Here is a 25,680-nt window from a genome sequence, read left to right as displayed (position 1 = left end):
AATAACAAATTCGTCTCATATAATACCATGTGATTTTTCATTCTTTTCTCCTCTCAGATTTTTTTCCTCTAAATCACTAGATAATTATTGCAATTTGGTGTTTCGTTTTGTGGAACGATCACTAATTGAAACACCCCTCTATGTATTGAACAAGAATATATAATCTTACCTACGATTTAATTTTTCTTTATATCTTTATGACAATTATTTCCTCCTTTTCAAACATTTTAACAGATTTATCGATATTAGAAAACTGATTCTCTGCTATCGCTCTTACACCTACGATATTATGTAATTCTACTTTAATAACTTCGTAAAACAGTTGAACCCTATAGGGACATATCATATGATATAATTGTATAGTATTCAATATGAAAGAGATAACAGAATATCGTCTTGATCTTATTTCCTCAGCAGAACCACATTGTTTTCGTATACCTTTTTCTTTCAACTCCTTACGACATGTGAGATTGTCTCAAATGAAAATCGAACTTCTTCTTTGTTCGTGAGGCTCTATCGCCGAATGCTCGTTGCACGCTTGAATTTTTAATACGTAAACTCTTCGTGTAAGCACGTACGAAAGCAATGCTTTCTAAAACAAATATCTTGTTCGTTAAGCACAGAATGTTACTAAAAAAATGAAAAATCATTCTATGATATTTAATTTAATAGTGTAATTCAATATTTTCTGTATTGTATATTATAATAGACAGAAATGAAGACAGAAGTAATAGACAAAAATTTTTACTCTACGTAGTGTACAATAAATTTTCGATTTTTTATTTTTCAAAAATTTAAACAAATTATTTAAAAAATTGTAAATGAAAATTATAAAGATAAATTCATTACATCAATCACATTATAAAACTAGAAACATTCTGTGCATGATTAATTGTTTCAAATCGATACTTAGTACGTACTGCCTCATTTTCAGCATCTTCCAAATTACATAATCTTGTAGATAAAATCGTATCTTTCAATCGTGTACACAGTCATACCCATACCTCGTTTCATCGCGTACGAAAGGAATAGTATAATTTTTTTACTCGAAGTTTGGCACGGAAGTGAAAGAAGACAAAATGCTGTTTCATGTTGAATTCTTCTCGTTTTTAGCGTGTTTTCTTCTCTTTGGCGAAAACGATAGTGTTAAATACTTTTTTTGATATTCAAAAGTTCTTCTCCTAAATAAAGTTGAAGTATTCGACATCATTGATAGTTGCTTATTTAATATTCTTCCTCCATGATATATTCGTCGAATCAATTTGTATTTTTCCCCTTAATTTGTTAATACAATTCTCTTAGTCTTAACTCGTGTGATAATATTCGACTTTGTAATGTCGATTCCACAATTGACAAGTCGTTCATCTCCCTCTTATAAAGGGAATGCTCTACTCCCATTATATCTGGATGCTTAACAGATTTGCTTACGTGATGTAAAATAGTTCTTCCGCAAGAAGAAATAACTTATAGCTCGTTCGCCTATCGACCGCGAGAGTTTAATTGAATTCTTGAACTCGCAAGATTCTTAAGGGCTTCATTCTTTTTGTTTTCATTTTTATCTTTTTTTTTGTATTTTTTTTACAGTATTCTCTGTTTTTCTTTTCAGAAGTTGGAATTCCTTATTGTAGAAGTTGGGAATCACGGTTTATCTATGGAAAATTTGAAAATTTGAGGAGTGCACAGAATACACATAATATGTAGAAATATGAAAAATATTCAAAGAATGATATTTGTTATATTATTTAGTGGATGAGATAAATGTTTTCTTGAATTTTAACACTTCAGAATTAGGATTCACTTGTTTAAAATAAAATTTATTTATATAGAATCTATTATTTTATATTTATTTAATATCTCTAAAATTCTGGCTGCTTTATTATCAAACATGTTCCAATTACGTTAGAGAATCTATTGGTATTTCTAATTTGTAACTTGTAACTTCTAAAATTTCACTAATGATAATAATATTAATTGGATTGTACAAGAAGGTTCAATATGATAATTTACCCTTAGCAAAAGAGCGGAGCCTCCGGTTGGTTCCACCAGTGCGCCGCTAGGAGCATATAAAGCTCCTGATCTTGAACGGTGTAACCTGGAGGTGGTTGAGAAGGCAAAGGCGGTGGAATAGGTGGCAGCAGAGAGTAGGACGGCGGTGGTGGCGAGGGCGATTGGGACTGCGAGAAGGTGGTCGTGGTAGAGAGCGGCGTTGGCGGCGTCGTCTTGGTCATCACCGGAGGCTCTTCCTTCTCCGGAGATCAAAACGCGTAATCGAACTTTGCCAACGACCGTGTAGTCACATCATCCTAAACATACCATTTCTGTTAATATAATTGTCATTAGCAGAAATATAGAGATCGATATGATAGACAAATAAAACTTTAGATTTTGATACGAATTGTGAACAATTTTTTATTTCTGAAGTTTTATGAATTCTTTTCTTGGAGATTAGAAGGAAGATGATCATGTTCTTCCTCAATCCATTCTTACGTGTATAATAATTATATAGATCATTTAACAAATTTTATTTGTCTTATAATACTAATGACTCTAAACTGTAATGTTAAGATTTCATGAGATATTGATTCTTCAGTGAATAGCATGTAACAATATCGAGAACTTCTCGCCATCGGCAAACTGTTCACGAAGTAGCAATATTGTTTAAAGATGCATAAAATGCAAACGTGTCGATACCCTCAGACAGCTCTCCATAAATTCCTCGATCGTTATTATGCCATCCTGGTTTAAATCGAACTTCTTGAACACCCTATCCAACTGCTCTCTCGCTTTCCTTTCCTCTTCGGCGTGATGTCGTCGTCCCATCAGCTCATGCACTGCAATCACCACTTCCCATAGCTCGCCCCTGGTGATGCATCCGTCGCCATTTATATCGTACAGCTTGAAGATCCATCGTAACTTCTCGTAGATACTGCCTCGTAGTAGAGTCGATAAAATTACCAGGAGATCCTGAGAAGAAAAATCGTATCGTATGTTTCGGATCTTTCTATATCTTTTTTTCTTCCTTCGAAGATTGGGAAATTAGGGAAAAAATGTAGTACAATTAATGCATTAGGAACTTTGGAGATCAAAGAAATTGAGGAATTGCACAAAAAGAAAATTAGTAAAAAATTAGATATTAAATATATATTATTACAAATTAAATTAAATTAAGTAGAAAAAACCCGATAATAAAAGAGAATTGTTAGAAAAGAAATTGAAATTACCCTAAAATTCATGGCACCATTGCAATTAACATCAAAGGCCTTGAACACGTAATGAGCGTAAAGACTAGAATCTGCAACGTGTATACGAATTAATATTAAAATTATTCATAATAATTAACTACAAGGCAAGACATAATTAAAACTTACTGCCATGAGGAAAGAATTTCGCATAAATATCTTTGAACAGGTCCTCGTGAACTACACCCTCGGGACATTCCTGAAAATATAATTATTATGATGGATATTATTTCAGTCGGGAAATAGGTCGTTTAATTGAACATGAAAAGAAGGAATTGGCACAGTATGTTAACTCGTTGAAGATAGAAGCTTTTATCGTCGATTATATGTTTCGCCTGAAGCAAGTTATCATATGGTGGAGATGTGGAGGAAATGAACCAGCGAAGATGTTTCTGTTTACATATTTATGAATCTAATGCATAGAGGAGGTAACAAAAATGAAAATTCCGCACACTATACCCAAGAACGTGTTGGAAGCTTACAGGTATGTTCTCCAGATTTTCTTAATTTCGTTAAAAACCCTATAATCTGCTATTTTTCCAACTCCGTAGTTCTGTAATTCCTCAATTTATCTTTTTTAATCATTGATTTCCAAATTCCAAATTCCTTAAACTTTCTACTGCTCAATTCTCAACTTTCTCAAAATATTATCAAATTCTTATTATAATTATATATAATAATTAACACCAAAAAAGATGCATATGTAATTAATATCTTTTTTGGAAGATGTTCGGAAGAAACGACGCGGTTAACGTGCGAGGTCGATCGAACAATTCGACCGGAAGATGTTTCCTGGGACGAGGAGAGAGTCCCAAGCTTAAAGACCCTCGCCCTTCGTGTCATAGCCTCCGTATGGAAGAAAAATCCGATACTGGAGGAATTACCAACCTGTGAGGATAGAAATATGCTGATGGAAATTCTGCCTACCGATTTACCGTTCGAGTTGACTATAAGGAAAATCGACAATGAACACTATTGGGAACGTTGCTCGAGAGCTAGGTGAAAAACGTAATCGAAAGCATTGAAAACACTTTGTAAAAATTTCTTTATATTATCGTGTAGTACAAAGTTGAAATGAAAAGTATAGAGTATAAGAATAGAAAATGTAGAGAAAATTGGAACGAGTAACAGAGAAAATTAAGTGGTAAGGAAAATAAGGAAACGTGAAATCCCAGGAAATCAAGAAATTAGAAAAACAGAAAATTTAAAAAATTCGCAATCCATAAAAGAGGCCGTCAAAAAAAAGTTTATTCGCGTCCTCATAAAAGCATACAACACGGAAGCAATCTCATAAATGGATGTTTAATTTACCGACTATAAGTAGTTTTAGCTTACTACCGGCGGTAGTATATGTACTTTATATAGTATCATTCCATTAATTTCTCTTGGCCGTTTTTCAACGAGCATTCTCTTGAAACAGTTCGCCCACTTTCCAGCACGAGAACTATCGAATTTTCATAAAGAAAGTCGTTTTTGGTTTACATAAAGCGTGACCCCAAATTCAAATGCGAGAATGCGGGAGAGACTAGAATTATTTCAGATGGGGGCACAACGATTGCGCTGAACATGGCAATTCCTGGCGGCGACGTTACTGCGAAGGTGCTTTTCGTGAATATTTGGAGAATCTCGAGCCAAGTTTCTTCGAATCCCAAAAGGAAGATTGTGAAAAAATGATCGATCTTGTGCGTGATTATGTGCACACAATAGAGCTACGTTCTTTACTGCCAACAAAGTAAATCTTCTTAAATAAATAAGATATAATATATTCTAAAAAAAATGTAAACTTTCAATATAATAACTATTCTAAGCATAAATACGAGAATGCAACAACAATCCTAAATTTAAGTTGTTTAAACGTAATAATAATAATTCTAAAAATAATTTATTTATACAAAATAATTTAATCCCAAATCTAAACTATCTCAATATAACAATAGTTATTCGAAACATAGAGGAAAAAATCCGAATTTAAAAGAAATTTACAAAAGATAGCTACGATTAGACTTCCAAAAACTGAAATCTTTCTCCTTGAATTTGTCGTATAAGCCTTCACCTTACATAATCATTGTACATAGTACAGTACTACTTATTTGCACGAAATCTGTTCACATTCACAGGAAGGATAAGATATCTCTAAACGAAGAAGATTCGTGTCTAGCAGAGGAAGTATTCGTCCATCACATCCCGTTGGAGCTTATTCTGCCACAATTCCCTCATCTTACTGAGCTTCGCATTAATTTCGGGTTGGTTTACATGAACGATGGTTTCGAGTGGCGAGACTTCGAGTAAGTTGCTTTTCCAGGTTACAGTTTAATACTCTACTATTTCTTCAAGTCCGATTTATGTACATTAAAAGAGTAAAAATAAAAATAAAGGATATCCATTGAAGATTGCTTTGGTCTTGGTCGTGGGATCAAAGCTTGCCCGAAATTGAAGAAATTTACTTTGACTAGAAGCAATTTGGATCAACCACGTGCAGCAGCTCTTCTTCAAGGTGTACTGGAGAATGATAGTGTTAGTAGCGTCACAACGGCTTAGAAAAAATTTCCATATCGTACAATTTCTCAATTCCTTGATCCTCTAATTTTCCAACATCTTATATCTTTAATTCCCTAATCTTTTAATATCTCAAATTCTTAATTTTACAAATTTTAAGTCTCTTAATTTTTCTACTGTCTAATTTTTCCAGTCGTTTAAATTCCAATTTGATTAAACTCACTTTGTTTTTTAATACTTAGTATTCTCTTTCTCTATTTCCTCAGTGTCCTATCATTCAATAACAATCTGGAATTAAGAACGTATTTTCTATAATATTGTTTATTGATCATTCTTATAATACCGTGCTGTTAATACCAAATTCTTTTTCAATTCAGATAGAAGAATTAGACTTTTCTCATTGTAAACTGGCAGATAAAGGAGCAAAAGCAGTTGGTGAATACCTCTCGCACAAGAACCTGAAAATACTGCATTTAGCGAACAATGATATAGGACCGGAAGGAGTGGCTGGTATAATCTATGGGCTGCTAAAGGCGGAGCACACAACACTACAGCATTTGAATTTGAGGCTAAATCCTTTGCTAGACAACGGGATGTTTCATGTGTGTGCCTGTAAGTGTACAAAGTATTAAGTTACTAACTTTATCCTCTTATGAGTCAATATTTATACTGGTTACCGTATCGAAGCCATGACGGCGATTGTATCTCGTAGAACAAACACCGTGCTCGACTTCCGTCCCGTTAATCTTCAGCGTGTTCCGCCCGGAAATTACACCGGATTCCTGTTTGACTTTTGCTGAATCTGCCCGAATGGACACTATCCCGTGATTTATACATTAAGCTATAGAACTTTGCAATATCGTTCCTTAAACATTTAAGATTTTTGCAGAAAAATGTTGTCATAAAATTGATACATGACAATGAATTATTTACTAATTGGTAATAATTATTCCGGATGAATTTCGAAATATTTTCTCCGTGTATTCTATTTAACGGAGAAACTGACATTAAAAGATTATGGAGATAATGTTTATTAATCGATAATAATTATTAGAGAAAGACAATAATTATCATAAACAAAGTGCAACAATATTCTTTGTTCATCTTGTTTAAATGAATTAAGATTGAAATACTAATAAAAAAGAAGAAATATCGTGATTTGATATTTGAAAAGAAATTGTAAATACCATGATTAAGTTACAGAATTATTTTTAATTCATTATATGTATACATGTAGTTCCCTATTTAGAAATCTTTACAACTTCCTCGAAAACGAAATGATCGGATTCTAGACAAAGAACACGTGGAAATTGCATTCCGAGAGTTCATTGTTTGTGTTTGTTTTAGATCTGTTAAGAAGCGAAAGTTTGGAAGTTCTCGACGTGAGTGCTTGCGGAATAGAGGCTGCTGGAGGTGCAGCACTTGCCGAAGTATTGACTTCCGGTTCCATAAAGCTCAAAAGTTTGAATCTTAATTTGTCGAACAATGATTTTAACGAAACAAGTAAGATAAAAAAGAATAATAAAATTTTCTTTCCCTTTTTTATTTTTCTTTATATTTTCTAGAGTACGATTTCAAAAATTCTATAATTCAATAATTTAAAGTAATTTTAATTTATCTTTTATAAATCTTAAAATAAGAGGTGTAACATTTTTATACCGAATACAATGAAATATAAATATAGTTGGAGAAGGTGCATATAAAGAATTTAATATGGTGTGATTTTATGTAGTTGGGGATTCATTTGAAGCAGCGTTGAGGAACGTTCCATTTGTAGTGGGATTCGAAGCTCGAATGTGCAATTTCTCCAGACAATCAGAATACTCTATCCACGAGAGTGTACTCAGGTAAGGAAAAGCAATGTATTTCGGTGAATGATATTTCACAGGCTTTCCTTACTTTTCAGAAATAAACAGAGGAAAAGAAAAGAAGAAACGAAGCGGATGCTTGAGAAATCACAGAAAATCTCCATTGATTCCTTCGTTTCAGAATAAATTACCAGCAAAACATACTGAACATAAATCATATGATGGAATCAATAAAATAAAGATACGAATGACAAAATTTTTATTGAATTCAATTATTCAGATTTCATAATTTAAAAATTAACAAAAAGAATGAATACAAAACAAATATATAAAAGGAGTAAGACATTCTTCCAATTTGAATTTAAAAAGAATATTTCAGAAAAGAACAAGGAAGCGTAAACCTACATAAAAGGGAGAAAATACAAAAAGAACAGAATAAAAGGTTCGTGACCTTACATGAAAAATATAAAATCAAAAAAAGAAAGAATTCAAAGTTCTATTTTACACTTCTATCCTCAAGATTCTGTGTTCTGTGGCGTTATTATTCACAGAAATATTAAACTCGGAACTAATTACTTAAAAGCAATTAAGGGAAGCACAGGAATCTTAATGTTGGCGAAGTAATTACCATTTTTGCATAATATTCGACGATAATGTTTGCATTGCATCCGGATTTTCGGTTGTGGCTGGAGGAAGCACGGCAAGAATAACCATCGTGACGGAGAAGGGCTAACGAAAGAGTTGGCAACAAAAGAACAGCGGAACGAGCGTGTAGCTACTTGGAGGAAGTTATGCGAGAGCCGTGAACACGGTAAATTGCGGCGAAAGTAGGCCAGAGCTAAGACTTTTTCCATTATTAAGACGAACGGATGCAGGAAAAAACAGAAGGTCCAGTTTCGTTCGTGTAATCCTAGGGATATTTCTCCGCATCGTTCTATTTCTGAAGGAAGCAGATTTAACTCCGTTGCCACTCTTTAATTTTTATATTTCAATCTTATTCCCATTTTAGCTGACAAAAAGTTTATCTTAGAGAAATGTTTAATATAGCGAGCATATTCATGTAATAGAATATATAGTAAGCTGTTGATACAAAATTTTAGAATAAATTTAGAATAAATTTAATTAAAATTCCACCTAAAAAATATTTCTAATTAAATTAAAAAACCAAAGATCCATATTAGATGCATAACGTCACAATATTTAAAATGACTACCTGCTTTGTACGAAAATGTTTCCCATGAAATCTTACACGATATCTCTTCGAACGATCGAGCCCATAAAGTTTTATCGACTCTCTGGAGGTTAGGTTTTATAGTTTCCTCGGAATCATACCTACATATGTTCGCCAAAAACCGTTGCATCCTATAGAAAGCAATCATCCATTACGAGATTCCAACGCCAGAAATCGATTTTCGTTTTTTAATATGACATTTATAATGAAAGTTCCCGTACTTCCGACAGTTTAATCGGTTTGATAAAATAGCGAATATAATGCAGGGCGTAATCTCTCGATTAATGTTATATAAATTGAATAGAAACACTATGAAAAAAAAAATAAAAAAATTCCTTTAGCAGTATCATTAATATAACATTAAAAGATACACTCTCCAAAATAAGGTTAAGGTTAATATTTTAATAAAATACTATAAATAATAATTAAACAATTAATATAAATAATAGTGTTAAACATAAATGTAACTATGTAAATATGTCCTGAATGATTAATTTACACAATACGCGAAAGGTGTTTGTGGCCGACCTATATTTGCATTCGAGAAAGTAAATTATGGAGGTACACTTCAATTACATGGAACATTGTCACTGAATTCTATTCGCCCAGAAAATTACGTCGGACTTCACCTCATTAGAATTTCAGTCGACACGTGAACTCCAATTGGAGTGGTTAATCCAATTGAGATTGAAATATAATATAATATAAACGTCGTCAAAGATACAAAGAAACGAACTGAACGAACTGAATTGAGAAGAGACTTAGTGAGCCCTAGAAGTTGTAGTTGGATTCTTCATTGAAGTACCACTCAACTTATAGTTCTCGTTAACCTGTACTTACGGCGCCGTTCTTATTTTTATATGAGATATAGAGAACAAATCAAAATTTGTTATTGTTTTGTAATAAAAGATAACAAATTAGGAAGAGGAAGTTCTTGTTCTAATGATTTTATAAACGAGATGAACAATTTAAAATAAAGTCATATTTTTTCATCTATTTATAAATTACTTATAGAATTCTTACTTCAGATCGAGATTTCACTTGCTTTAAAATTATCATGAAAGGTAGACTTTCTTATAATGATTTCAATCACTAATAATAAATCAAATAAATGATACAAGGATATTTAAAAGCAAAGTTCAAATTCTTTTCCTTATCTCACTTACAGTACCTTTTAACTTTACTTTGGTATAGCATTTTTAATGAAACTACTGCTCGTGAATGTATTAAACTTATCTAAAAATACTGTATTACTATATACTGTATTACTATACTAAAATACTGTATTGTACGATAGTGATAATACATCTCTTTTTATATTATATTCAGTACCATGCAGTTGTTACAAAAGTAAACTATCGATAAAAGAAAAGCATAAATTTACTTCTCGTAGGAGAACCAAAGGTTGCTTATCCAACGACACAAGGTAATTGGAATAGGTCAGAGGGATGCGTGAAAGTTCGAAGGTTCATCCGAATTAGAAGGCGACAACTTACTGAAAAGTTCAGCTATCCTATCGACCTTCGTGCGTGTGCGGCTATTGTATACATACGTAGGCCTAAATCCTTGCAATTTTCCTAAACGTCAAGGTTCTGGCCTCGACGCGGCCTCTGGTGGTCGGCCTTCTTCGATTGCCACTAGATACCGACACACACGCTTACTCCCGCCATACTTCCCTTAAATAGAATCGAGTTCAATAGGACGAACGTGCTAACGCTCGCCTAACCTTTACGCTTTCATTGAAAAAAAAAGGAGAAGGAAAAAAAAGACTTCTATACTCTAGACTTAAGATGGAGAGAAAGAACAAGGGAAACAATGAGGCTACGTTGTGCCTCCTCGATAGTTGTGACAAAGGGACTACAGAATAGAGGATATCGGACTTGTTTGCTGCCTAACCATATATCAATGCCATGGAGGAGAATAAATTCGACGCTTCGCGGTAGATTCTGTCCGCAAGATTACACTTGAATATTTTGTTTCTGTATAGAGCAGTGTTTAGAAAGTTAACATTGTTATCATGTCTTTTCTTTTCCATAAATAATAATTGAAATAGAAGCTTTACTTAATACTAAACGTCATATTTATGGCACCTTTTCATAATAAAGGGCAATTGAAACAAAAATTTGATTTAATAATAGATATTATATACAGGTTGTGTAATATAGATAACAGCTTCTTCCAATCAAACTTCTGATGCCTTCTGATAATAAATGAAGTATGAAGAATGTCACAAATTAATCCTCTAAAATCCGTTAACCGTCTACTATATACATATCGTGTTTCTTTGCTGTGATTCTCAATTGTAGAAACAAAAGACCCAATATCAGTCATATTGACTGATTGGGTAATTTTAGCGATAAATTACTATTGTTTCGAGAATTCAATGTTTTTTAGACATTACCTATTCGGATAAAAAATACCATAAACATACCCGCGATACTTAGCACCGTACATTTTCATCGTCGTGCAAACGCATGCTCTTGACACAATTGCCAGTCTTAAAGTCAAGTGGAGAACGTACAGTGGCGAAATAGCGCAATTAAAACACCTAAGGAACTCTCGAAAAGTCCGACGCTTTTTTCGCCCATACACACAAAACGTTCCAAGGCTCAGGGCTTTTTCTACGTAACGTACAAGTGCTCGTCGACGAGTGGCTGTGCGACGAAAGTACTTACGATATTCAACCTTTCGATCCTTTCAGGGGCTGATCAAAAACACAAATAAATTCTCTCCAACTCTCTTTGCCTTTTACATTTTAATTGAATACATTTTTTCATTCAGAAAAATACAGTGGCTATAAAAGGTATTGTCACATACCCTTATTTTGCAATGAAGCAATCTTTTTATTAGGTTCTATATATTTCATTTTTACAGTATCAAATTTTTGTAATCATACGAAAGTACATATGTACTATTAAATGATACGAAAAGTATACTTGAACCTAATTAATCAGTATGTAAATACTACGATAAATGAATGGTAAGTAAATATTGTTTGTAGCCGCTGTACATCTAAATACCCTTTAATATCATCAGATTAAAACAACCGCAGGAAATTTCCGTTTTAAAATCTCTTTAAAAATAATAATGATGTACGAGTGTGCTGGAGACAATTTTATCAGATAATTTATTGTTTAAAGCAGAAAAGGAGTATAAATACTTTTATAAGATAGGTGAAGAATATTTTTGAAGATTATTTCGTAAATGACCTATAAAAGATGCTTAAGAGGATAAGTAAAAAATGTGATTATAATTAATGACATCTTATAATTCAACTGTTACTTTGAAACACATTTTATAAAAGAATAATAAAAACGAATGTTAGAGACAATCTTACCAGGCAACCTGTTGTTTGAAGTCAGAAACAATACTTAATATTTAAATAATATAGAAGAATAATATTTTTGAAAATAATACCAGTTAAAAAGAAAAAGAAAATGGTCGAAATATTAATATCTCTCTTATTTCATTCTTTTCAGTAAAATGATCGATTGAAAGTAGATCCATTCGTCAGTTCGAAATCTTCCAGCAGAATTTCGAAAACTCAATGGTATCTCGCGAAATAGTAATCGTCGTGACACACTTTTAGGCTGGCAAAAGCATAAAACGCCGGTCGATATCTAGTATACGTGTGTTTAGCCGGGAAAAAACTGCAGTTAAAAGCCACACATTTTGTGACAAAACTATCACATCGTGTATTCACGACTTTGATCATCAGTATACCAGTCGCAAAAGCGTTTTATACGTACACTACCGTTCAAAATTTTTCAGAAGCTTTAGTCCATTTGTAACAGTACTTCAGTTTGATCAAAGTATACAAATTAATGATAAATTGACAATTAGAAGCGACATTATCTTTTTATGGAATTAACAGATCATAAACTAACCATACTTATTAAAAGATGTATCTAGTAATAAAATATTTTACAATTTACTATCGATACTACAGAGTTATAAAAATCTCTAAGTAACCAATATTTTTTCCATCAATGTTCTTTCAAATTCACTGTATATCTTGTCAAAAGTAAGCAAATATATATACATATATGTATATGTATAACATGATGTACGATATACAATAAACAACATGTTATATACAATATGTTGTACATATATATATACACAACATATGTATGTACATATATTTTTGAACGATAGTGAATACGTCGATCCATTTCCATTCATCTTACACCATTTATGAAACAACCAGAAACAACGTCGATCAAGCAATCGATCGAACATGTCCGTTCTTTCGAAATGTTTTATTTCAAATATGTATATGTACTGTCATATCGTTACGATACAAAGGGAAGTTTTTTGTCGCTTTAGAAAGTCGATTATGCTAGTACAAACTAAACCACGTGGAAACGTGTTAAAATAGAGATTCGCGACGGTGCTTGAATAATATCGACTACATCAGACAATAAGCCATCTCTTCGTTGCCTACCTCGTGTCAGTTATCTATATCGATGGCTATCAAAAAGTGAAACGTTTGGACTGCAGCCGACTTTCATCTGTCGTTAATTGAGCAAAGAAACATTATTAATGTATAAAAACTATTAGGCAGAAAAAATGATAGAGATTTTATTGAAACTGCTACTGCAAAGACAGTCAAGAAAGTTTATGACACGTAAATTAAGATAAATTAAAAAATTGATTAATCGGATAATATAAGAGTTTACATAAAATTAGATGAACAAAAGAAATAACAATGAATGTAGAATTTTAAATAAAATTTTGAAACCGCTCATTTGACCGGGCCTGGTAAGATCAGTGTTAACTCGCAATACGGTTAACATAATGATACACCAAAGAAAATGTTTCTTTAAACAAGAGTAATACGTACAACATATGTATCCGGTCTGCCCAAATGAGACAGACATCGTGCAATGTGGGTAAATCCTGGTTGAAGAATAGAAAGTTCTAAACTCGACAAATTACCGTGAAACGTACAGGTGGTTCTGCTACAGTTCCGAACTCGTTTGTCTGCGGATAGTTACATCCTCAATGGAGGAAAACGCAGTTAAGTAACTTGGAACACTTAAACGAAATATTAGTCGAAAAGAAAATACCAAACACTAAATACTATTACCAAGCACAAAGCACTATTTCTTTTAAACTTAATTAACTTTACCGGTTTACCCTTAAAGGTTTGACGTTACACTAATAATACCACAAATCGATTTTCACATATATTACAATTAAAAATTAATTATAATATAAGTTAAATAATTTTTTTAGTTTGTAATACCGTAATTTTAACATGTGTGATATAATTATAATTGTATAATTGTATTTAAAATGGTACAAATATAACTGAAGTTCGGAGTATAGTCTTTAATTTAAATTTCCCGCGAATGAATTTCATCAATTAAATTACTAATTAAGAATCAATTGAAATTTTCGGTTAAATTTCGTGTTTTATTTAAAAAAAAAAAAGGATTAGATCAGATCTAAAGCATAAAATTAGAACAACAAACGTTTTGAACTACTGTATTGACATGCTAGAGCGTACACCTATGACATTTACGTAGAAACAACATCAACCTTGAAGGAAACTCGAGGAGCTACAACTACCGTCTCTATTACCCTCTAAACGCTACGTAAATATTTTATGAGTGACACGGGATTGGCGTGGCACGTTACCTTCCCCTCCTAAGCCTCGAAAACTCATTTGTCGCAAAAATCGAAATTTCTCCTTTGCAACATCAAGGTCATATTCGTCATGAAAATCGCTGGCATTGCGTGTACTCATATGGTGATTGTTTGATTAAAATTGAATCGTTACTGCATGTATTATATGAAAGAGAAATAAGATACTTTAGGCGATTTTATAACTTTACGTACTTGCAATTATAGATTAATCATCGTAACGATATTGTTGCAATTATTACATGTTTGTGTGTAAATTGTGTTTCAATGTCATTCCCCCAATTTCTTTCTTATTTTACAAGCTACGAACATTTCAACATACGCGACATAATTATTATTATTTATTTCTTATGAAATGTTGAAAGTATGTATTACATAGTTTGTATCTGATACCAAAAATACAAGAAATTTTAAGAACGAAGAAGTAATTATTTTCTAAAAATTGTTTATTCTAAATTCTTCGACATTCTATTGTACTGTCAGAGAAATCCGTCCATCGTCAAAGGATGACCTTGTATATCACAAACCTTTCCATGCAGGCTCGTCCAAAGAACTGGGATAGACCATAATCTCTAGCTTCCTCTCATCTGAATATAACTACAAAGGGCGGTAAAAAATTACCTGTTTTTATATGAAACTCGAAGCTATCTTCAAGCACAAAAAGGAACGCAATCTCTAAGTTTAAAAACTTCATTCAGGAAGTTGGACAAAATTCATTTCACAGAAATCCCTCAAATTCACCTTTTTCTACTAACCTCATTTACGTTGCATTTTATTTCTTTTACGTTTAAAAACCAACATTTCAACGATGGAATTACTTTCTTTTATTCATTGTCAGACGCATCTAAATAAATTTATTAAAATCTAACTCGAACTTAACCATAATATATCAGAAATTTTAGCGTTATTTAATATTTTTCATTAACATTGACACAGTCTGTGCGCTGTTGCACAATTATGAGCCAATATTATCAATGAAAGTTTCCAAGTTACAAATTATAGTTTATCAGCATTAACAATTTTACTAAGCGAAAGATCCTATTTATCATAACATTATAAATTTATAAAAAAGAAATGTATAATCTATAACTAGTAATTTGTCAATTCAATAATATTATTAGTTGGTAAATAATTGTACTAGACAATGGTAATAACGCATAAGAAGTGATTGTTAATTCGCCAAAGAATATTTCTAGATGAACATTGTACGCACAACGTAAGAGGAGAGGGGGATATCCAAAATAAAATTCCGTAGCAACATTTCCGTCCCTTCATGAATATTCATAGCAAATAAAATTATGACGAAAATTGATGGCATGCCAGGAACATGCACCAGCCGACTGGTTGGCAAAGTACGATCATCGTTACGAATTATAACTAATTTTACAAAAAGACTAACTTAATCAAGAAGTGAACCATCTTATTCAACGTTTCATCAAAGATTATTCTTATATGAAATTTTCTTTCGTGAGAAATAATTATATATAATAGGTTTCGGATTATTTAGATTTCATAAAACGTATTCATTAATAAGTATCGTGTTGCAGGCTGATAGCAAGTTAATGACTACAAGAGATAACTAACTTTGAGGGGAGGTACAGAGTTGTGCTTCTTGGAACAACCTGAATGAGAAACTGATGATAAAGCGCTTCATAGAATTTTGTATTATATAGAATTTTGTATTTTATATTATAGAAGATAATGAAGTAATTCATATAAAATATATTTGGAATTTATATTTCATTAAAAATTCAGAATCAGATTAATTTGATCAATCATTTTAATATATAAATTATTCATTATTTTAATGTAGAAACATCACCAATTACACGTAATTAAGCTCTAGTTCAAAATTACGTTTTAAAATTATTGCACAGAAATGAAGCTTTAGTTGGTTAAATTAATTTGGCTTTCAATTTCTAAATAATATTAGAATTAAAAGAATTTGTAGAGACAGAAATAGAAAAATTTCAAATGTTAGTATGTAATTATACTGAAATTATTAATAAAAATACTCGAACTGGTGAGATTAATTCACCTCTACGTGCCTAATAGAATATGAATTTTAAACAAGTACTTATGTTAAATACAAATTTTAAAAAATCCAGATCTAATTACATTCATTTAATCCCTCATTTAAAACATCTTCTCACTGCTTAGAAACGAAATTTTAACTGGGAATGTCCTCGGGGGATTAAAGTGGCCAGACCATCCAAGAGTGACTCACGGCTCTACTTATTGTTCCAGGAACCGCAATTCTGTATCATCGGCTGTATTTTCAGATTCAACGTGGCTTACCTGCTTGAAGCCACGGTACATCACTCGTATTTCTTGTCTGGAGAATTTGGTCTGTCGAAGCAGTTCCTCGAGGGCGACAGGTCTGGTGGTTTGTTGCCTGGTTCGTGTGCTTTCGAAATCAAACAGAGCCTCTTCCGGTCCTGGCGAATCCGGCGGCGTAGCCATTTGTGATCAGCTCAACGTTTCTTGTCCGACGAAATTCTTTTGTTTTTCAATTTATCAGATGCCCTCCTCTTGATTCGTTCAAGGTCACACCACGATTACTTCATCCCTCTCCATTCGTTATTTTGTATTGCCCTCTTGCCTATATTTCCAGTTTTAATAGTTAAAAGAAGGATTGAAGAAAGAATGCTAGACCAGAGTCTGAAAAAAGATGGTTTTAAGTTAATTCAAATATTAATTATATTTTAATAATTTTAGATTGTTTGCTTATAAATTTTTTACCATTAATGTGATAACCAGTAATATAATAGTTTATAATGACTGTTATATACATTATTAAATATAATTATATTAACATAAAACATTCCAATACAAAAGTGTCCAACCACAAAGTAGATTTATTATATTGTCAAAATAATGAATTTTTAAAAAGTGTACTTATAGAACGTGGAGTGGTTTATAAAGTACAGAACAATTAAATTTTCTGCATTTGAAATACAATTAGAGACTTTTGGCCGCCACTGTATAAGAATAAATCAGTGAAGATAACTGCGTGTTCGTAAATTTTATCTATTTTAAAAATCCAATTAATATGACGTAATAGTGACAATTTGATCGATAAGGGATTGAGGAGATTCAACTTTAAATTTGAAAGTAGATAAGGTAAATCATTAATCAGGCTTAAGATCAATAAAACCTCCAGAAAGCTAAGTATCAATTTTTTTAAAATTTTGTCAGAACTTAAAATGATCTCGAATAGGCATAGATAAAACTATTTACCACAACAGAAATTTAAACATTCCAGAATATATAAACTATCAATGCCTATATTATTGATATTTATATTAATTCCTTATATTAAAAGAAATCGAAAAATCTTTTAACATTTTGTTTTCCGATACTTCGTTTTTAAAATACAAGCAATTAAAACTTTTGCGTCCTGACTTTCGACGCGCGAAGTTCGAATTTCGGTCCTCAGGCGCCCATCAATCTTAAATGCTCCTCAATTCGTAAACCTAAAATTTTAACAACAAAATACTAAAGAACTTTTCTTTTCCATTCTTCCCAAAGACCTCTGCTTTTAAAGCACCAAAAGAATGTTGCATAAAATTTAAAAAAAAACATCCACAACTTGCTATAAATATGTCATACGTTTCCACAGTAATATTTCCAATACAGAAAGAATACTCAGAAAAATTAATACGAAGTACAACGTCAAGAGAAAATATTAGAGAGAACGCAAATCTGATACTAATGCATTAATAAAATATTGCATAGAACTTTCAAAGAGGGAAATTCACATTTTTAAATAAATACATACTTCGTAAGTTCTGATATCTTCCAATCTGCATCAAAGAGAAATATTAGAGGAAATCCAAATGTAACTTTATGCATCAACAAAACGTAACGTTAAATTTCTAAAATACGGAGGAGAAGATCCATAACTCACAATGAATGTTTTCATAGTACAACGAGAATAGCTATAAAAATTGAAATGAATCTATTTTACTTAACGTCAGGAAGAAATATTATGGAGAATCCGAAACTATCTTTACCATATCAACAAAATGTTACATAAAAGTCCAAGAAGAAAAATACACACTCCACACAATAGGAATTTTGTATCTTCGAAAAAAGAACTATTTACTAAAATTCGCGTAAATCTCTTTGATTCAGCATCAAGAGCAAATATAATAGAGGACTCAAACCTAATTCTATTACATCAAAAAATATTATATAAAACTCCGAAAAAGAAAAATTCACGCTTCACAGTCAATACTCAGTAAAAAATTCATACAGTACAGTAAAAACTCAGAAAAAATTCATTCGTTCTTCGAGATTCGACTGACAAACAGGAGGAACAATTTCAAACGGTGTTCCATAAATATGCACTGGTTGCCATGTATTTTACATATACGGCCTAGTACGAGGCTTCCATAAACATCCGGCAAGCCAACGATAGCCGAATGCATGTGGCAGATTCATGGAAGCAGTTGTAAAATGACGGATTTAAAGCTGCAGCTACTACGTGTCTGGCTTTTGTACACGTAAGCGCGTTGGAACGGCAAACCGAAATCCAAGTCGAATCAAATATTTACGTACTGATATTCAGAGAGTAAATTAATGTCAAAATCAGATCAAACGATGTCAATCGATTCTTTTAATGAATTAAAAACTCTCTGATTGACGGAGCCACGTGTTGCGAGTCGCGTGGTCTGACTCGATAGCGCCTTGTTCTACTTAAAGTATGAGTGGGCGTATCATGTAGATTTGAAGTAGTTTGAGGTGATTTTTATATGCTGGTTCCTTGTTTTATATATTTTTTTACTTTTTTCGGTAATATTGTATAAGGTAGTATATGTACTTATTAATTCCTTATTTATAACTTTATGCTTATTAACTCCTTAACCTACGATTTACGTTTGAGAATTTACGTTTGGTCCGATCATTGTAGGTTAAGGGGTTAAGATACATCTTGTTAAAAAGAAGCAAGTATCCAGAAACTTGTGAATGATAATGTACATAATATTCAGCTTAAGATGACTGATTTTATTCTCTGGTATTATATGTTTCTTTCTTTACCAACAAGTCCTTCCAGTAATTTTTGTAAAAAAGAAAAATAGAAAAAAGATGAAATTACGTAAGGTTACCATACGGTTGGCAAGATTCAGGTCACTCGGTTAACGCCTATTGAATCAAACGCGATGTCACAACCGTGTTCTGTAAAGAAGCAAAGAGAGAAAAAGATAAACGTGTGGGGATGCTCGTCAGGCATCGCTACCTCCTTTCAAGAATCGATGATGGTTCAAAGGGTCCCCCTAATGACATTTTCAAATCGTTTCATTCCAATTCACACCCTCTGGTGAACTCGAACAGATTGTTTCAATAGTTGTCCCAAATTAATTCTACTACAACACATGGCCAACCGCTTGAGAAAATTCTCCATTTTCTATTCTAGTTTTCTTAGTCTCCTTAGTTTCCTAACAAATTAGAAGAAGCAGATTTTTGCTTCATTCTAACAGATCTTAGTTTTTCTAATAAATTAGGAGAAACATTTTTATACTTTATTCTAACAAACTCTTTCTTATAATGTGATCAGAAAAACAACAGAATATTTCCTTTTAATTTCTCATTATTAAATTCTTGTAGTATAGGATTTTTAGAAATGCCCCTAGGAAACTTACTAGAAGCGCCTAGTAATATCTCATTCATGCAGTTGACAATACGTTAACTTTGAAATAGACTATAATCAATATTATCATAATTATAGAACGATAATTTAATTAAACCATAAAACCTGATTAAATCTCTTTTGATTTCGAAATATATTATAATTGATATCACTATGATCGCAGAATATTTATTCAATCAATTATGTAGCACTTACTGTTATTCAATTACGAAACCTGATTTTGACATGGACGTGGAAATTGATTTTAAGGTGCAAATGTAAATGCACAGGAAACTTTCATACTGTACTATATAGAGTATCAAACATACAAATATACAAATCTACAAGTATATTACATTGATAAAATTTGGAACCAATTGAAAATGTATATGAAAGTTACAAGACATTTACTATTTCTAGTACATTTTCTGTATATATTACTATATATAATTTTCAGATTCTCTCAAACTTCTTCAATATAATCATGATGCTCCTATTATACTGTTCGAAGGAAAATTCAAAATATTTCGCATAGTACACATAATATGTTCATAAAAAGTTTTTACAAATATCCGAATACTTTCGTGAGCTGTATTTTGTACAATATTAAATTACTTTGTTTCGAGAGTAAAGTAAACCGAAAAAGGCAATGAATAAACGAACACAAACACGGTGAAACATCGGACAAAGAATCGACTTATCGATTCCGGCGATTTCTTTCTCTGTATATGCAGATCGTGTACGCTGGTGTTCATTCATTTTAAAATTGATTTTCACTCGGAAGAATAGCTTTCAGCGTTTTGCTTCCCAACTACATATGAGGTTCAATCTATTTCTAGAACTTTTTTTCACGTGGCAACCGACTTGAAATATTTTATGGTGGTTGTTCTCTAGTAAAACAATCAGTTTCCCTTCCCATGTTACACATTAAAATTCATCTTCATTCCGAAAAAGGATTATTATTCTTCTTATCACAAAAAATTGAAACATTAAAATTCATCTTCATCCTTCCTACATCAAGAACCAGTCCTAAATCAGCTTTATCATCTACAAAATATTGCACAGCAAAGCCAACATATTCAATTTATTCCAACAAACATCGAAGCACCTGTTTTAACTGCGCTAATCTGTTCCTAAATTTCTCCGAATAAAAAGCTGTCGCGCGACGAAAGTAACAATCGTTTTATCGTTTTCTATGTATCCGTTGCGAGAAACGCAAAAAAGAAAAATGGTTGTAAAGTTGGAATGAATCATGATTGTACCCATATGTGACCGCCGAGGATCGATAGATAAAGTGAATTTTTATTTTTCATAGGCGTATAGGTATATGGCTATTATGTGACACATACATGTATAAATGAAAGATACATAGCCTCGTTACAACATTGGGTGTCTATACCTATAGTCTATACTGTATATTAGATATACAGTTGTTCGGTGTTTCATTGGAAAGTTGGCAAAAGCAGTGCACGCGCGAATTTCTGGAATAAATTTCGATGCTCTCAGCTTAAATCCACCCACATTCTGCAACAACCCTCTTCAACCCCTTTACGACCTTCTCAATGTGGGGGATGATGAGTATCGTAAATCTTGGGGTGTACCAAGAATTCTTTCTAGAACAATTTTGTAATGTTAGCGCGGACTATATATAGTGTAGTACCTATTCATGTCAACATTAGGTTGGTGTAATTAGAGTAATGAATCCTTTAATTCGTTTGCTTGATCACATTCAGAGAATACTATTTTTATTGTATATTGATTACTATCTTTATTGATTTCCAAATTTAAATTATTCATGTGAAGTCCGTTAACTTTCGACATCCTTCAAGCAATTATTGTAAAGTAAATAATGTAAATAAAGTTTTAGATAATTAAATATAACTAAATGTATAATAATATCCGTAAGTTATGTAGTTTCACTTATTCGTCGAATTTTCGATGTAATCAAAAATGCCTAATATAAGAGACTTTTTAAAGAAATGCAAATATTATGGCCGATAATGTCGCGGTAAGGTAAAACACGAGTTTACTTCGGGACATACTTTTCTACGAAGTTACTGTAAAGCTACGCAAATCGTTAATTGCGGCCCTCATTACCCACTTTTATATGTTCGTTACTAGAACGGTGAAAACGAATTAATTAATTCATGCAAATCAGTCTATACTATTCTCCTTTGCCATGAGAAAAAAATTTGCTAATTATTTTATAATAATGTCCTCATAAAATATAACATCAAAGAAAAGAATTTTCTAGCAATATTTTAATATAATATTCTGTAGGGAATGCTTTTCTTTGATTTTACGTATATTATTCAAATATAGAAAATATATACTGCTATATCAATAAATCTCTTTTAATTATTTGCGCATTTGATATGTATTATTGATAATGACTCATTATAAAAATGTATATATCTATTCTAAATGATAATGGAGACATGCTTATTGTCAGAAGTAAATTTTCAGATCAGCTCTTGTACCATCAAAAATAGACGGTGAAGTAAACCGAATACCATGCGTGCAAGAAATTAGCTACACACCGCATTAAATCTTCCGGCGAATTGCTTTTCTATGGCGATGGCCGCGTACCGTTTCGACAATAAACCAGCTTTACATCTTCGTTACCATCATCTACATTACGCATTCGTTCTACTGACGGATAAAATGGACTTAATGACACCGATTGAATGTAAACTCAATTACGCGATTAAGTCAATAAATTTCACTGATTTTGTGGCAAATGATTATAAAAATCAACAGTAACAGATAATGTTTCAAAATATTACAATTTAAATATCTTCATAATAGAAGACTTAAAAGTAAGTTAAAAAATGCTTCGAAATCGAATATGCTTTTATTATTGTATAAACAAGATTTAAAAATGTGTAATAATACTATATAAAAATATTGCATTACTGTACATATGCTGATGATTACATAGTTGAATACTTTTTCATGATGTTACAGAAAATATTTAAAAATATGTAAAAATGATAAGTAAAAAGAATACTGCATGCTATTTTATAAAGAGATTTGGCGTGTTATCATTTATTATTGTAACTAATATACTATTCTCTCATATTTGAAAACTAAATTGAATTGCGTAAGTAATTTAAAAATTAAATATCCTGCTACCACTTTGAAAAACGATATTGATTACACGAACGAAAAGAGGAATAGTGATAATATTAAGTACTCGACTTAACAGTGCACATTATCGTTTATTATTACGGTTGAAAAATTTAGTATCCTTTCATACTGGTCAAAGTGAAAGGATGTCCAACGTGAATGGCTCTATGTTTAAACTAGCTTAAATATTTCACCCGGCTACGCGAGCATCCACTCGAGATATTGCTACTATTACTCTTCAAAGAAAGTTTCTAACTTGTCCACAATTGTAAGACCATTTCTTCTTTTGAACTAACAAAATATAGGAACTGCATTTTTTTATTTGTGCATCTATCGCGTGTAAAGATTATTTCGCTCGTGTCGTACAACACGTTGCCGTACCATAATAAATCTTATTAGCTTACGGAAACAGCATGGAATAAGTATAAAATATCGTCCCTTACTAGAGAACAATAGAAACAAAGGACAATTTGCCACACCGGGGCGCGCGGTAAAATAACATTACGTAACGCTCGCACCTGTATTTGGCTATTAATTTTGAAAACGAAATATCGTTGCCAAAAAATCTGAAATTATCTCTTACTATCCTAATTTATTTTCTGTTAAAAAAGACATAAATAGATGTTTTATTGGAAACTATTCAGTTCAATGCTAAAAAGTATTAGTATTTAACATTATAGTAAATAAAATACCTAATGGAACTTGTATAATTTAGAAAAGTAACAACGGATATAAAAGACACAAAAAGAATACTATCTGTTTGATTCATTATATAGCTTCATCTAGAAAATATTAGCACTCTAGAGTAGCAATGTTATAGTGAATAGAGTATAATATTTGTATAGATTTTGAGGAAAATAATAATATTTGTATAAGACAGAAAATGTAATTATCTGGAATAACACATTTTTACTCTTGTCTTGATTACCTCTATTTAACAAATAAAAGTTGTCTCTATTTATCTAAATTTCCCCTAGAAAATATTAGCACACAGAATAGAATAACTATGTTACAGTGAATAGAATACAATAATGCTTTTATCAATTTTTAAAATCTAATAATAAATGTAAAAAATACGAAAATATTTTGATTATCCTTTCTTAAATATCCAATCTATTATCAACCTTTTTAAATATTCAATTCATTACTAATTTATTTAATCCTGGCGAATCAATTGAGCCCCATTTACCCCAAAACAATCATAATGCTCAACATACAAAATCAAGCCTAACAACGACAAACACAGAAATCTCTAAAAAAAATCAACGGTATAAGAATGAAAATATCCTTTTCTAACCTCCTTACAATAACCTTATCTATCAAGTATACAGTTTCCTTGACTCGCGCGAGCGCACAAAAATGGCAACAGCCTGGCGGCAAGATAACAGAGAGAAGTCGCTTACGTTTCTCCGCGTAGAAAGAAATGTCAGCCAACTCGCTGGGAATTCGATCAGGACGTGATGGGCCAGACGAAGGAGGCCACAGAGAGAGAAACAGGAAAACAGAGTATGTATTCGTTTTTTTGAAGGACAACGCGAGCACGCTGGACTTGCAGGGTGAACGACCCTGGGTCGAGGAAGAGACGCGACGTTCGACGAAGGACCGGAGAAAGAGAGTCAGGCTAGCCCGAGCACCGGCATACCGTTTATATCCTCTTCTAGTGGCACACACAACGCTCAACAACGATACTGCGCAACTACGTAGTCGGCGGCAGACTGGATGTGGCCGGGTTAGACCGGACCACGCATCCTCTGCCCCGCCCAATCGTCGCCCTCCTTCTTTTTCGCCCCCATACGATCCTTCCCCACGGAAGGAAACTACCCTTAACGAGCGAGCTCCTTTCTGTTTCCCCACCGACTTGCTCGCCTATTCTCCTTTATCTCTCCTCATCCCTCTTTTTTACATACTGCAAGGAATACATTGTGTTATGAAAATTGTTTGAATGATGAGATTGTTTAGAAGATAGGGTTGCCTGATTTTGTACATACCTCTTAGAATGATACTTATCCTAAGAGATTTTAATTATTCAAGGTTGTTTCCCCCTCCATCAGATGGTTTGGTTATATTGTTATGTTATTTAACAACAGAAAGAACATATACATGTGTCTTCGTATCTTCTGAAATTATGTTTATTTAACCATATTCCTCTTGATTTTATGATCGTATCGATTTTTGTACCTTTTGAAATTATAAATGTACTAAGGAGAGATTTGTTTAATTAATAGCACTTTCCCCTTTCACTAGAAGGTTTGAATATTGTTAACTGACTACTTGTTTCTTCCTCTTATTTCTCCTCGTATGAAATATTTGATCTTTAATGGCCTAAGTCAATATACCTATTTATAAAATATCGGGGAAGCCGATCTATAATCGAAAAATACATAATTTTATCGAAAGAATATACAATTAGATTTTTTAATTATCCTATATATTTAAAAATTTTTCTTTTTATACAGAAAGATATTGAACCACATTCTTTGAATAAAATAAAAT

At 32.2% G+C, this 25,680-nt stretch overlaps 2 protein-coding genes across 3 annotated transcripts; one reads left to right on the top strand and one right to left on the bottom strand.

Moving 5' to 3' along the window:
- Positions 1-1,554: 1,554 nt before the first annotated feature.
- On the bottom strand, positions 1,555-24,923 carry LOC105680530 (Kv channel-interacting protein 1). 2 transcript variants are annotated; one of them, XM_012383526.3, is made up of 7 exons: positions 24,830-24,923; positions 16,725-17,087; positions 3,369-3,438; positions 3,222-3,292; positions 2,692-2,964; positions 2,008-2,303; positions 1,555-1,649 (listed from the first exon to the last, which is right to left on the bottom strand). In XM_012383526.3, exons 2-6 carry the CDS (start codon positions 16,887-16,889, stop codon positions 2,256-2,258), a joined length of 627 nt encoding a protein of 208 aa, XP_012238949.1. In that variant the 5' UTR covers positions 16,890-17,087; positions 24,830-24,923; the 3' UTR covers positions 1,555-1,649; positions 2,008-2,255. The 2 variants fall into 2 exon arrangements, with proteins under 2 accessions (XP_012238949.1, XP_012238948.1); XM_012383525.3 differs by having other exon boundaries at positions 24,591-24,912.
- LOC100742298 (dynein regulatory complex subunit 5-like) lies at positions 3,446-8,588 on the top strand. The gene is made up of 9 exons (XM_012383523.3): positions 3,446-3,723; positions 3,966-4,238; positions 4,780-4,971; positions 5,357-5,524; positions 5,615-5,753; positions 6,113-6,347; positions 7,083-7,238; positions 7,468-7,582; positions 7,642-8,588. The coding sequence occupies exons 1-9, from the start codon at positions 3,677-3,679 to the stop codon at positions 7,727-7,729; spliced, it is 1,413 nt and encodes a 470-aa protein (XP_012238946.1). The 5' UTR covers positions 3,446-3,676; the 3' UTR covers positions 7,730-8,588.
- Positions 24,924-25,680: the final 757 nt, after the last annotated feature.

This window comes from Bombus impatiens, unplaced genomic scaffold (assembly GCF_000188095.3).
Source record: "Bombus impatiens unplaced genomic scaffold, BIMP_2.2 scf_0217, whole genome shotgun sequence".
Lineage (NCBI taxonomy): Eukaryota > Metazoa > Arthropoda > Insecta > Hymenoptera > Apidae > Bombus > Bombus impatiens.
Note: the sequence above shows the minus strand (reverse complement) of the source record. Positions and strands in the feature narration are given on the sequence as shown.

What these genes read in the sequence shown, in the direction of transcription:
- LOC100742298 (XM_012383523.3), top strand. Translation starts at nt 3,677, where the DNA reads ATGAAAATTCCGCACACTATACCCAAGAACGTGTTGGAAGCTTACAG. An exon ending in GTGTACTGGAGAATGATAGT is followed by an intron (nt 5,754 to 6,112) that starts GTTAGTAGCGTC and finishes TTTTCAATTCAG; the next exon opens with ATAGAAGAATTAGACTTTTC. An exon ending in GATGTTTCATGTGTGTGCCT is followed by an intron (nt 6,348 to 7,082) that starts GTAAGTGTACAA and finishes TGTTTGTTTTAG; the next exon opens with ATCTGTTAAGAAGCGAAAGT.
- LOC105680530 (XM_012383526.3), bottom strand. Translation starts at nt 16,889, where the DNA reads ATGGCTACGCCGCCGGATTCGCCAGGACCGGAAGAGGCTCTGTTTGAT. An exon ending in TGTACCGTGGCTTCAAGCAG is followed by an intron (nt 3,439 to 16,724) that starts GTAAGCCACGTT and finishes TTATATTTTCAG; the next exon opens with GAATGTCCCGAGGGTGTAGT. An exon ending in TTATGGAGAGCTGTCTGAGG is followed by an intron (nt 2,304 to 2,691) that starts GTATCGACACGT and finishes TGGTATGTTTAG; the next exon opens with GATGATGTGACTACACGGTC.